The sequence below is a fragment of the Spea bombifrons genome, chromosome 4, assembly GCF_027358695.1.
Source record: "Spea bombifrons isolate aSpeBom1 chromosome 4, aSpeBom1.2.pri, whole genome shotgun sequence".
Taxonomy (NCBI): domain Eukaryota; kingdom Metazoa; phylum Chordata; class Amphibia; order Anura; family Pelobatidae; genus Spea; species Spea bombifrons.
In genome coordinates this window covers 50692495-50706259 of record NC_071090.1, presented here as the reverse complement: position 1 = coordinate 50706259, position 13765 = coordinate 50692495, and the positions used below count along the sequence as shown (strand labels likewise).

At 38.2% G+C, this 13765-nt stretch overlaps 1 protein-coding gene across 1 annotated transcript in view; it reads right to left on the bottom strand.

Moving 5' to 3' along the window:
- Positions 1-13765, bottom strand: part of ADAMTS20 (ADAM metallopeptidase with thrombospondin type 1 motif 20) — an 87287-nt gene that overhangs the window by 50244 nt on the left and 23278 nt on the right. The window contains exons 4-8 of the mRNA XM_053463502.1: positions 9852-10108; positions 3688-3771; positions 3370-3494; positions 2349-2389; positions 694-799 (exon numbers count right to left, since the gene is read on the bottom strand). Coding sequence (XP_053319477.1) covers positions 694-799; positions 2349-2389; positions 3370-3494; positions 3688-3771; positions 9852-10108 — 613 coding nt within the window. The remainder of the gene's footprint in view (positions 1-693; positions 800-2348; positions 2390-3369; positions 3495-3687; positions 3772-9851; positions 10109-13765) is intronic.

Below are 13765 nucleotides of genomic sequence, written 5' to 3'. Positions count from 1 at the left end.
CCCTCTGACATTTTGGTATATGGATCACAACCAGTTAAAACTATTGAAAGACAGGAATAATTGAGTCCTAATTACAGTATAAACCATGATGCAAAACATAAAAAAGTTTGCAAGTTTTTTTTGTAAAGAAAATCGGTAGATGGCCCTGGCCATTTCTAAAATATACGATATGAGTGCTGTTTTTCGTCTTCAGACACATTATCACTAAGGTTTTGTTTAGATAATCCTTATACATATTCTTTAAGTTTGATAAAGAGGTTTTATGGTTTAATAAATGTTAAAGCTCTCTGTAAAGCATGCAAATTTTGACTGTAAAATAACTACGCATTTTAAATCCTCAATGATTCCATAGGGATTCAAAATAAAGGATCTAATTAATAGTCACAGAAAAAATTAATTTGAACATTCGTCCTTCTAGCTATAAAAAAGTTGGACCTACCATTAGACCACTTCATAAAAGAATTCAGGAAATATTAAAAGGATACAAAACGTGAATGGATATTTTTTAACAAATCATAATAAAATCATTTAACTTTAAACTTTATCGGCATCAACCATGTTTAAACTTCCTTGGAAGGGAGGAGTGTTTATAAGACTCCTTTAGGTTTCTAACTTTTAAAATTGAATGATATTTATCAGAAATGAAACAATGCACTGCTACTGGTATAAAGGATACGGCCGGTTTGTACTTACACATGTCCCAGTTCATGTGCAATTGTAAAAGCTGAACCAAGACCATTTTCTTCACTTATGGAGCAGCTTCGGTGGGGGTCACACATAGTGCCAAGCTCTGCTAACCCTAAAACCATGAATGAGACAGAAATCAACCTAAATGACAATTCATAAGTGTGCTAGTCCTCAGGACTGAAGTATAATGCAATAGATGCTGCAAACCAGGGAATGAGGTATATCGACCTTAAACTCATTTGGGCATCAACGTTTGAAGTTGGATTGTCCTCTACCTGTGTGTTCAATGACGTTTATACTAAAACTAATGGTTATTTATCTGAAGCAGAAAAGTGGAATACACATACAGTGCTGTGCAGGTGTGAAAAATGCTGTAAAGTAAGAATGCTTTAAAGAAAATAGACATGTCAATAGTTTATTTTTATCATTTAACAAAATGCAAAGTGAGCGAACAGAAGAAAAATCTAAATCAAATCAATATTTGGTGTGACCACCCTTTGCATTCAAAACAGCCTCAATTCTCCTAGTTACATTTCCCAGAGATTAGTCAGAGATTTTGTAGGCATATAGTTAGGTGTATGATTAAACAATTGAAGCAAACAGGCGCTAATGATTAATATATAGGTTGAAACACAACCATTAACTGAAACAGAAACAGCTGTAGGAGGGACAAAACTGGATGAGGAACAGCCACACCACTAACATGGTGAAGTTGCTGAAGACAGTTTAATGTCAAAAGTCATACACCATGGCAAGACTGAGCACACCAACAAGACACAAGGTAGTTATACTCCAACAGCAAGGTCTCTCCCAGGAAGAAATGTCAAGACAGACAGGCGTTTCCAGATTTTGAGGAAGCACAAAGAAACAGATGAGTCAAAATTTGAAATGTTTGGCTGTAGCAGAAGGCAGTTTGTTTGCTGAAGGGCTGGACAGCGGTACACAAATTAGTGTTTTCAGGCAACAGTGAACAATTTACCTGCAGAGTTCCTTAAAAAACTGTGTTCAAGGGTACCCAGGAGAATTTGCATTTTGCTTAATATTAAAAAATGAACCATAAAGATGTCTATTTTTTGAAGTACTCTTACTTTACAGCATTGTTCACACCTGCCTAAAACATTTGCCCAAAAAACTATAGTATCAATAAAATGTTTTATGCACAGTGTAACGTGCCTTTCTTTTTCCAAGTAAGCAAACTTTAAAATTAAAATATATTTTTCAGTCATATCTCTGAATCCTATAGAATACAGCAGGATTTCTTTAACACTGACATTTTTTTAGAGGGTGCACAAAATTGGAGGACATAGAGACCATTTATTTAACATATACTTAGCGAAGAGATGGGTTAAGCAGACACTTGAGATAGGACATGCTGGATAAGAAATATGAGGTTAGTGGTAAGCCTGTGCCAAGAATAAGCTCTCTTTAATAGTGGGTGCCAAATTATTTAAACCTTTTTTCTATACAACTATAAATTGCTTTTACAGGGTTTTGTTTTAAGATGATTTTGTGGGACATAACCCTACTGTAAAGGGAACATTTCTCCGCTGAGTTATGCACTATTTACTATAAAATGTTTTGCACAGAAACATTCATATTACAATGTTTTAAAATCAATTAAGTATTACATCCAGCATCTGATATATAATGAAAATGCTCACCCAGCGTATCACACTTATCAGTGGCTCTACATATGTCTTCCCTAAAGAAAAAAAAACATATAGAAATTATTTAGCATTAGGTTTACACAACAAGAAAAGTGTTGTATTACTGTTATAAAGGATGCATTCGTAACAGAATACACATCCTAAAGGAGAAAAAAGTTTGGGAATCACTTTGCAGGAACAGCGAGTGGGTTTGTTTTGCTAACCTTACAGCTAAGGATTTTGTGAACTTAAAGTTAACTAATGTCTTAACACAAAAACAATTAGCTCTAAACTAACCATTACTAGCATTTTTAGCTACTACTATGAAGAGCAGACCTAGCAGCGTTACTATAAAACTTGTATTATTTTTTGTACCATTAGGGATTACCCTTAATCCTTTTTGTAATTTTACTCCATTATGTGTACACAGTCAGCTGGTTATTTTGCCTATACAAGCAATTAGGGAAACACAGATGGTTGCTTTTAGTAGCCCTTATTGGTAATATTTATTATATAGAGATATTTGCCAATATTTTGCTAATTTATGTTCTTACTTTTATGTGGCTTCATGAAACCTGCTTTGGCAGGTGATTCCCTCGTAGTGGAATTAAAATTAGTGATATAATACAGATGAGTTTCTCACTATAATGATGCAAGTTTCTAGGTTGGATCCTAAGGTTCTCGGGATCACAGTTGTAGTTTAGTTTTGTGTTCATCACCCATTTGCCTTAAAATCCATTGTATGTGACTATACACAGAACCTTGGCAATCTGCAGAGCTTTCTAATTAGTGTTGGTTATTGATTAAAAGAATCCGTTGTATTCATGATACATATTTAAGTATTTTTACTCCGATATGATTCTTCTCCTTTTTAGAAAGGAATTATAAGTTTGACTATTGGATAAGGCACAGGACTACTTGCGGCAGACAGAGTGGTGCTAGAGCCCACCTGCTGACTGTCTCTCCTCCTCCTGGATCAGACTGAAGCCTCGACGGAGACCCTGCTTATAAGAAGATGTGGCTTGGTAGATAATACCTGGTGAGAAGAACAGCTGTATCATAATGGGAAGGGTGAGAATCATCTGGGATATTTTGTGATTTTTGCCATACACAAAAGTTGTGAAGAGTTGTAGCGGCATTAAAGCTGATTACAGGTCCATCCTGAATGTAAAAACACAAAACACACAGTTTGGTAGATTCAACATTTGGGCTACAGTATAATGCATTATAAGCACAACATTATTTAACAACAACCATATGAATATTAAATATTAAGTAAAAGACAACACATATGGTATAATAATCATTTTATATTTTATTTTCTCCAAGGAAGTAATTACCTGTGTATACGTACCTGTTCACTATGGATTACAACAAGCTTTACAATCATGATGTTAATGAGATTCCCAATGCTTGGATCTTTGTAAATAGCAGCAACCTAGAAATAAACACATCAGAGATGTATTAGTCAATATTCATGTGTGTGTGTGCCTTTCAATAACACAACTTAACCACAAAATGTCAAGCTAGCATACAGCAGGTTGGAAGGCCCTACGACTTTGGATAAAATATGCCAAACCATATTAAGTCAAGAAACGTCAGCTGTGTTATGATGGAGATGAAGAACATTCTGCTGTCTGGTAGTCAAGGTGTACTTGAGAGTTAGTATATAATCATGAAAATAAAGAATGAGAATAAAGGTTTTTCATCTCTGGACTAAAAATGTAAATGCCTTGGTACACCCCTATAATCTTAAATATTGAAGGAACATGTTATGTTCATCCAAGAGGTAGTAAATAGTTATTCAGCTGTGATGTAGCTGAAATAACTGCAGTTGGAAATATTTCTGAATTAGATGACCAATTCATTTTCTGCATTTATTGCTCAAACAAATGTTGTATTTGTAACGTAGATCAAAGACCGACATATTTGGTTTTGTGGGTATGGCTTGTACAGTGCATAGGGCCCAGTTTATCAACAATTTGACTGCTGGTTTAATATGCAAACCTATTTTACCACCACATTACTTACAGTTAAACACACAATAATGAATACAAGAATACCTGATACATTGATACACATTGTCTCTGTGCTCTTATAACAGAGTCAGAAAAAAGGACATCAGGGTGTCCTCTTCCATAAGACACATGATTTGTAGATAGGGATGAACCACCACTATACTAAAGTAATTTGTAATCAGAAAGCATGATCTAAGCCTGCTGGCCATTTTTCCAATAGGCTAATTTGTCTGCAAGAATGCGCATCATTTATATGCTTATACGGAAAGAGTAAAATATAATTTTCTACTTTTTATCTTGTTTATTGTTTACAAATTAAATTTTGCTTAGAAAAAGTAACTTTAAAATACAGAAATATACATAAAAACAAACATTAGATAATGCTAAAGCAAATCATCTGTGTTATAACTAGACTTGGGCACCAGGGGGCTCTTCGTGTTCGTCTTCGTGCTCGTCTTCGGCAAAAAAAAAAACTTCGTATTCCGCGAATATTCGCCTGGTCCTGTCTTCTCTTCGGGCGAATATTCGCGGACATTCTTCGTGCTCGGGTTTTCTTCGTTTTCCCCGGTTAAGGGGTTAAAACGGAGTTAAAGCCGCTCTGGCGCCAGGAGTTTAAATGTCCGTATGAGCAACTCTATTGGTCGTCAGCAGGGGGCTCGTCTGCCATTGGTTGATGGCAGACGAGCCCCCTGCTGGCGACCAATAGGGTCGCTCGTACAGACTGTTATACTCCTGGTGCCGTAATTGTTCGGCAGATCCCGCTGGTCTCCCTGTTCTATCATTTATTAACTGATAGAACAGGGAGACCAGCGGGATCTGCTGGGTAAGTTGCAGCATTGGGATTTTAAAAGTCTGCACGAGCGACTCTGTTGGTCGCTCGTGCAGACTTTTAAAACCCCAATGCTACAATTTACCCGGCACATCCCACTGGTCTCCCTCCCTGTTCAATTAATTAAATGTCCGTACGAGCGACCAATAAAGTCCCCCGTACGGACATTTAACTATCTGAACAGGGAGGGAGACCAGTGGCATCGGCGTGGTAAGTTGCAGCATTGAGGTTTTAAAACCCCAATGCTGCAACTTGCCCTGCCGATGCCACTGGTCTTTAACTAATTGAACAGGGAGGGAGACCGATGCCACTGGTCTCCCTCCCTGTTCAATTAGTTAGTCCGTGCGGGGTTAAATGTCCGTACGAGCGACCAATAAAGTCGCTCGTACGGACATTTAACTCTGTACAGGGAGGGAGACCAGTGGCATCGGCAGGGTAAGTTGCAGCTGCAACTTGCCCTGCCGATGCCACTGGTCTTTAACTAATTGAACAGGGAGGGAGACCGATGTCACTGGTCTCCCTCCCTGTTCAATTAGTTAGTCCGTGCGGGGTTAAATGTCCGTACGAGCGACCAATAAAGTCGCTCGTACGGACATTTAACTCTGTACAGAGAGGGAGACCAGTGGCATCGGCAGGGTGAGTTGCAGCTGCAACTTACCCTGCCGATGCCACTGGTCTTTAACTAATTGAACAGGGAGGGAGACCGATGTCACTGGTCTCCCTCCCTGTTCAATTAGTTAGTCCGTGCGGGGTTAAATGTCCGTACGAGCGACCAATAAAGTCGCTCGTACGGACATTTAACTCTGTACAGGGAGGGAGACCAGTGGCATCGGCAGGGTAAGTTGCAGCTGCAACTTGCCCTGCCGATGCCACTGGTCTTTAACTAATTGAACAGGGAGGGAGACCGATGCCACTGGTCTCCCTCCCTGTTCAATTAGTTAGTCCGTGCGGGGTTAAATGTCCGTACGAGCGACCAATAAAGTCGCTCGTACGGACATTTAACTCTGTACAGAGAGGGAGACCAGTGGCATCGGCAGGGTAAGTTGCAGCTGCAACTTACCCTGCCGATGCCACTGGTCTTTAACTAATTGAACAGGGAAGGAGACCGATGTCACTGGTCTCCCTCCCTGTTCAATTAGTTAGTCCGTGCGGGGTTAAATGTCCGTACGAGCGACCAATAAAGTCGCTCGTACGGACATTTAACTCTGTACAGAGAGGGAGACCAGTGGCATCGGCAGGGTGAGTTGCAGCTGCAACTTACCCTGCCGATGCCACTGGTCTTTAACTAATTGAACAGGGAGGGAGACCGATGTCACTGGTCTCCCTCCCTGTTCAATTAGTTAGTCCGTGCGGGGTTAAATGTCCGTACGAGCGACCAATAAAGTCGCTCGTACGGACATTTAACTAATTGAACAGGGAGGGAGACCAGTGACATCGGCACTGCCGATGCCACTGGTCTCCCTCCCTGTTCAATTAGTTAGGGGTTAACTTTATTTTAAAGGGTTAAAGGGCCGTGCAAGTGAGCCTATTGGTCGCTTGCACGGCCCTTTAACCTATGGATTTCCGCTCCCGTTAACCCCTTCGATGCTGTGTTAGATAACGCAGCATCGAAGGGGTTAACGGGAGCGGAAATCCATAGGTTCGCTGTCAGGGGCTAGAAAGACCGTGCGAGTGAGCCTATTGGTCACCTGCAGGGTCTTTCTCTGGCATCAACCAATTGGTTGATGCCAGAGGAGGTCCCTGTAGGCGACCAATAGGCTCATTCGCACTGCCCTGTAACCCGTGACGGCGAACCTGCGGATTTCCACTTCCGGGAACTGCCGTGATGCCGCGAAGCCGCGAAGCCGCGATGCCGCCAAGACAAGGTAAGATGAAGGGGGGGAATGGTAGACGAAGACGAAGACAATCACGAAGATCTTCGTGGTGTGTGTCTTCGTCTTCGCCTACGTTTTACCGCCGCCGTCTTCTCTTCGGCGTGTCTTCGGAACGAACACGAAAACGCACTCTTCGTGTTCGTTTCCATGTTCGCCCGAAGACGAATGCACAAGTCTAGTTATAACACTGATTGTGTTTGTTGGTTGTGCAGCTGTTTAACAACCCACACACAAACCACATTGAAAGCATTCTATGTTCATATCTTTCTTCATGTTATGCATTTTGTGCTATACAGTTGACTAAGATAACAAACAACTTTAGGTAATGCCATAAATATAAACTGTAAAATAAGGTCATTGATACAAGCAATTAGGGTATTGTGAAGATGTTGCGAAGGTGCCTATGTATAAAGCATATGTACAGTAAATCGCAGGGTTTGCTTGAAGCCTAAATCTATAGTCCGCCTTCCAAGAAAAAAATCAGAATGACAAGTATACCTCTCAGTATAAACATCTATGACAGAGAAAATAATTTCAGTATCATGTGCATTGTACTGGTTATCTTCACAGTCATGAAGATAAGTCCTAGCATATCAGACAGTTTAGTAAAAACAGCACTCTCATAGTTTGTAGATAACAGAGTTTTACGATGCCAGCATTTAAATCAAATAATTGGTGTGTGTCCAAATCTTCAAGGCACCATTCTTCATATCCAATCCACTTCACTGATTTATTTTATGAAATAAAATAACTAATATGAATCTTACATGTCTACTCAACACTACTCAATTGAATGCTATCAACATTAAATGTATGTTTATGTTCATTTTTTTATTATTTATGTTAAACAAACTCTTCTTCTTCATGGAAATGTTTGCAAATATTACAACCATTTAACATATTTTTAAAAACTGTATATCCTGTGTACACTGGAGTTTGCATTAATTTATTAACCAATGTTTACAACATATATATTGTTTATAACTGGAAACCATCCCTTGTTTGAATCGTGGGGAGATAAGATTCAGCAGGAGCTGAACTAACTTTTTTTTTTTACATAACTGTGCATAATCATGGCTAACCCAATATTTTGTTTGATAGTGTGATGCCACATTGCTGTATACGTTCCATCACCGAGTACATGTTATCACACTCCACCACTCCTATCAAAGGGAGACACACTTATCAGACATATCATTATGACCACCTGCCTAATATTGCGTATTTTCCCCTTTTTGCCACCAAAACAGGAGTGACCCATCAAGGCATGGACTCCACTAGACCTCTGAAGGTGTGCTGTGGTACCTGGCACCAAGACATTAGCAGCATGTTGTTTAAGTCATGTAAGTTGTGAGGTGGGGCCTCCATGGATGCATCCTGGTGCCATGTGGTCTCCATGTAAGTGACGCACCTGGCCATCTACGTGATGTAAAAGAAAACATGATTCATCAGACCAGGCTACCTTTTTCCATTGCTCCATGGTCCAGTTCGTATGCTCACATGCCCATTGTAGGCACTTTTGGCAGTAGACATGGCTCAAGCATGGGCACCATAACTGGTCTGTGGCTACTCGGCCCCATTCACAACAAACTGCGATGCACTGTGTGTTCTCATACCTTTTTATCAGGACCAGCATTAACTTTTTAAAGCAATTTGAGCTACAGTAGCTTGTCTGTTGGATTTCACCACATGGGCCAGCCTTCGCTAAACAACCCACAAGAGCTGCAGTTTTGGAGATGCTCTGACCCAGTCATCTAGCCATCACAATTTGGCCCTTGTCAAAGTCGCTCAGATCCTTATGTTTACCAATGTTTCCTGCTTCAAACACATCAACTTTGATGTTAACTCTTCTTACTGCTTTCATGAGATCTGCAGTCATTTGTAATGCGCCTCCATTGTCCTCAGGTCATTATACCTTTAGAACTGTTATTTTTTCTCTTATCTTGGATCTTATAAACATTGAGTGTCCTTCGTCACTCTACATGGTGTGATGTAGACATGACTAAATGGAGAAGCTGTCTCTGAATAGACAGAGTCCTGAGAATAATTAATTTAACTAGGACATGATGTGACCTTTAACCACAATATCTTAAAGGGACACTCAATGGACACACACTTTAATGCACTTGATAATTGCGTGCACCCTTTTTTATTTAGTCACCCTTGCAAATGCATTTGGGGATTCTTTATACTCCTCTATTCCTACTCTCTTGGCTCCTTGGCTTTCTGGAGATATGTTTAGCTTAACACGTCTCCTACTAGGTTAAGTGCATGCACAGTATATACACAAACCAAACCAGCTCCAGCAATGACTCACCCTAGAAGTCCAGGGTATAATGAGAGCCCTGCCCCTTCACATGCGTAGAAAGCGCCCCCTGCTGATATAAGTGGGCATACTTTCCTGCCACTGAAAGTGGTGCAAAAACAGAAAACACTGCAACTCAGTAGCTGCTGCTTCTACTACAGGTAAGAGGGCTTCATATAACCTTTCTACAGGCTGTAGGATGCATATTAAAGTACTTAAAGGGTACTCATTGGTGGGTGTGTATGGGACATGAAACTGTCCTTTTAATGTCTTAACACTTTGGTGTATTATTCATTATCAAAGCAAAAATACAAGCATACAGAAGAATATATTCTATATTCAACCATCCTATATTTGCATCATCATTATGTCTTTATTACTTCACAGTAGATATTTGCAGCAAACAGCATTACATTGTACTTGAGGGTGTACAAGTCTAATTCACAAAGGCATTTGATTTTTTTTTTCAAAAATACTTTTGCATATACTTACTATTGACATTAAAGTTAAAATGTAGTGCTGTAAATTTCGGCCGTGATGACGAACCATTTTTGCATCGGCTGCAACCATGAGTTCCACATATCTGGGATATGAAAGAAAACGCTTTTTTCTGATATGTATCTTGTTTTCATCTTCTTGCGTTTTATTTTGTGGTGAGTAAGAAAATGCTGAATTTACCAAACTGTTAATATCTTGTGCAAAGCTGCTTGAAACATGAAATGGGAGCAAATCCTCCTTTTTCTTAGGTTCTGCAAGAAAAACAAATTGAAATCATCAAAATATGTATATTTTTTAGTAAAACGGCACAGAAATAAGCTAATTTATTAAGCATTTGCTCGCCAGAAACCTGTATGTAGAGGGGCAAAATTGTTAAAGCACAATCTGGACATTGGAGAATGTCTCTATTGAACTTGCTGCTGGATGTCTGGATGTTTTTTTCTTAACATTTGACAGTTTTAATCTGTCACATACAGCCAACACCACAGATAAGAATGTAATGAACCCTTCTAGTGCAGAGGAATGTTTGGGAATTTCAACTAGTAGAGACTTGAGGAAACTAAAGAGGTTGGTATACCAAATGAAGGAATGCATATTCTAAATGTAGAGCTTGCTCCTTGAGAATACGATTGTATTATAGTACCTGAGCTGATCGAAAGCTGAACACACTCATCAATGCCTTTTAAGCAGCACTGTATGGCAGCTATCTTAGTTATATCTCAGGCTTCGCTCTTTGGCTATTGAGTGAGGTATCATGCTAGATGAAGACATCTCCTGATATGTCCAGTACCCAAAAAATTTGAAAACCAAGCCACAGAAATTTAACTCAGCAAGAATTCAACAATAGAGGCTTTTATTCAAACATTAATATCTATGAAAGTTAACATTTGGTGTTGATATAGGTAAATAAAAACAGTATAGTTTAAAAGTAGCAATAAATGGAAATCAAAATGCGGTAACTTCATTTGGGTTTATTCACTAAAGGTATAGCTTTCAAAAGCGTTGTGGTTTTAACTCCCTCGCCTCACTACTCATTATGAAGCAAGAAAGTTTGAGTTGGCCCTATATAATGCACTTTGCATTATAGAGGGCCAAGTCAGCCCTTCTAATTGGAGAAACTTGACAGTTTTGGTCCTTCAAAATGAATAGTGGCATAGCTTAAACTACACTCCTTTAAGTGAATAGACCCAATTATATTATACATCTATATATACATTGTTAAAGCCTTTAATTTGTAATACTCATTTGCAATGTAGACTGTAATATTACTGGGACCAGGGGATTTGTTATTACACCTGTTCTAAATATAAAAACAAGGGACTATCCATGTCACAATATAAATAAAACACATTTAAAAAAACTGCAAACTAGTAATCCAAGTTTATATTTTATTTGGATAAAATATAGGTATCAGTATTTTAACCATATAATATTATACCTTGTGGGAGATGAAGTACTTGCAATTGTTGAAAACACTTAACATGATATAGTTTGTATTAATATTTGCGTAATTAGATATTCAGAACACATATTGTAGCAAAGTATATTATGTCCTCCTTTTGTTGACAGCCATCCATGGGAATCAACAGATGTGGCCACAAGGATCCCACATTCTGAATAAAGTAGGACCCACAGCTTTATTTTCAGAACATTACATCATATGTACTACCCTGTATATATTCAGTTAAGCTGCAAAGCATAACATGCAAACAGCTGTCAATATTTTTAAACAAAACCATATCTTACCATCAGCTGTAAAACCTGTTGGTTCTTGACACTCTTAACAGCTGTTCTTTATTTTCATTTTAATAGCACAGCCTTCACGCTTGTTATGAACATGCTAGATGGTCTACTGGTAACTTGTTCAACTCTTCTTAAAACTCCAAAAAGGTGGTGTTCTAGCATCCCAATAATAACCAACAGGAATTCCTAAGTTACCTAGAGCTATAAAACATATACACGTATCCTCCCATAGTTGTTTCCCCCAGTGTTAATAGAAGGCATTTTTTTTATATAAACAGATGTCTACTGTAATTTGTATATTTCTACAGGTTTTTTCTTGTACCCCTGACATTTTCCCATACATGATATAGACTTGGACTGCTCTTCCTTAAGGAAGACATATTGCTTAAGTGTACACTCTTTAGCACCCCACTGATGATAATATTCTGTTTTTAGACATCTCAACAAATGTGAAGGAAATGCTTCCACTGCTGATCCTGGGACTCTCTCTTTAAAGTTAACATTGATCTTGCAATAACACCATTATACCCATCACATCATCAGCATATCTTTCTCTGACAATACAATCAATGATGAGTGTGTGCCAATCCCCTAATCCATGTATGTATATTGGGTATGTTTTTAAGACATGCATCACACATGCACATCAATGGATATTAATTATAGGCACTACATCTTACATATTAAAAATAATAATAATAATCATTTGCAGCTGTGTCCTTCTCTTGGATGGGCACATGCAGTAGCTATCCCCAGCATCTCATTGTAACTAAACACTTACTTCCAGCTACTCTTTCAGTGCATAAAACCGTAAAACAACAGAACAATACTGTGCCTTAATGCCAATACTGGATTTGAACCACATATTTACTAATTTGTCAAAATCTAAATATTGATTACAACCATGAAATCAGGTTACATGCCAAGGAGGTTACCGAGGAGCAGATTTAGAAGACAAATGTGTAGATGACATGTTGGCACTGAGCACGGAGGTTTCAGTTTCTTGCCAATCACAAAGAATTCTGTAATTAAACTATTTTAGGCACGTGATGAACTCCCTATGCAATGAGAAAAGCCTGTAAAATGCCATACACTGAACAGATTGAGGCTTATTATGACTATTAGAAGTGAAACATCAAAAATTATTTCGATGTTTCACTTTATGTTGCAAAAAACAGAGATACTGTTTATTTCAACAAAAGTTGGACACCTTTAAATTCCCAATTTATATATATTAAAAAAAAAAAGCATACATTCGGATTAGTAAAAACCATAAAACCAAAGGTCTATATTTCAAGACTTAAACTGCAGGTAAATTATACAACATTCATAGGTAATAAAATGCCATTGATTCTATTAGTTGTAAGGTACCTCTGTGTCCTGTTACATAGGAATAAGAGGGGTTTTAGTCTGGGGTTGTTAAATATGCATTAAATTGTACCTTGCACAGAACACTGGTCTAAATATTAATCTGCAATACTCTGGAAATCAAAACATATTGAAATAACATAAATCCCTCTAGGGTGTTTAGAAGACATCCACCTACCCTTCAGCCTTAAAGTTAATACTTAAGGTCCAATAATTAAAAGAAAATAAATCATGGAGCTAAGGAATCTGCTGGTGCGCTATAAATAAAATTTGATATAACTTGATTTGAAGCCCTTGTTGGTTTCTTTCTCTCATAAACAAGTGAACGCAGTAGGTAGGTATTTGTTTCAATCTACTATACACCAATATCTATCACTATGCATCCATGGTCAATCCTTTTATAGCCAATACTCTGACAGCACCACCTGTTCAAAGTGTTAAAATGATAGGACTCAGCTTGGCCAAAAGCTATCAGGTCAGCAAATGTCACAACCAACTTCAATTTCAAAGCACATGAATACTTATGATCATTCAAGACCAGAGGAAGGAAGGAGCTATGTAATAGTAAGCTGGGTCAACGTAATGAATATGCAGCACGCTCACATTTTCACTGTTCATTAAGACTCAAATAGCATGCAATAAAATGATCATGCTTAAGGCATTTGTAACATTTGTATTATTATATTTAGCAAATAAAAAAAATATGAAGTTATTTTTCATTTGCACTTCTCAGTGGATTTTATGTATGTATGTATTTCTGTTTAAAGATCAGACACTTACACTGTACACTTTACACA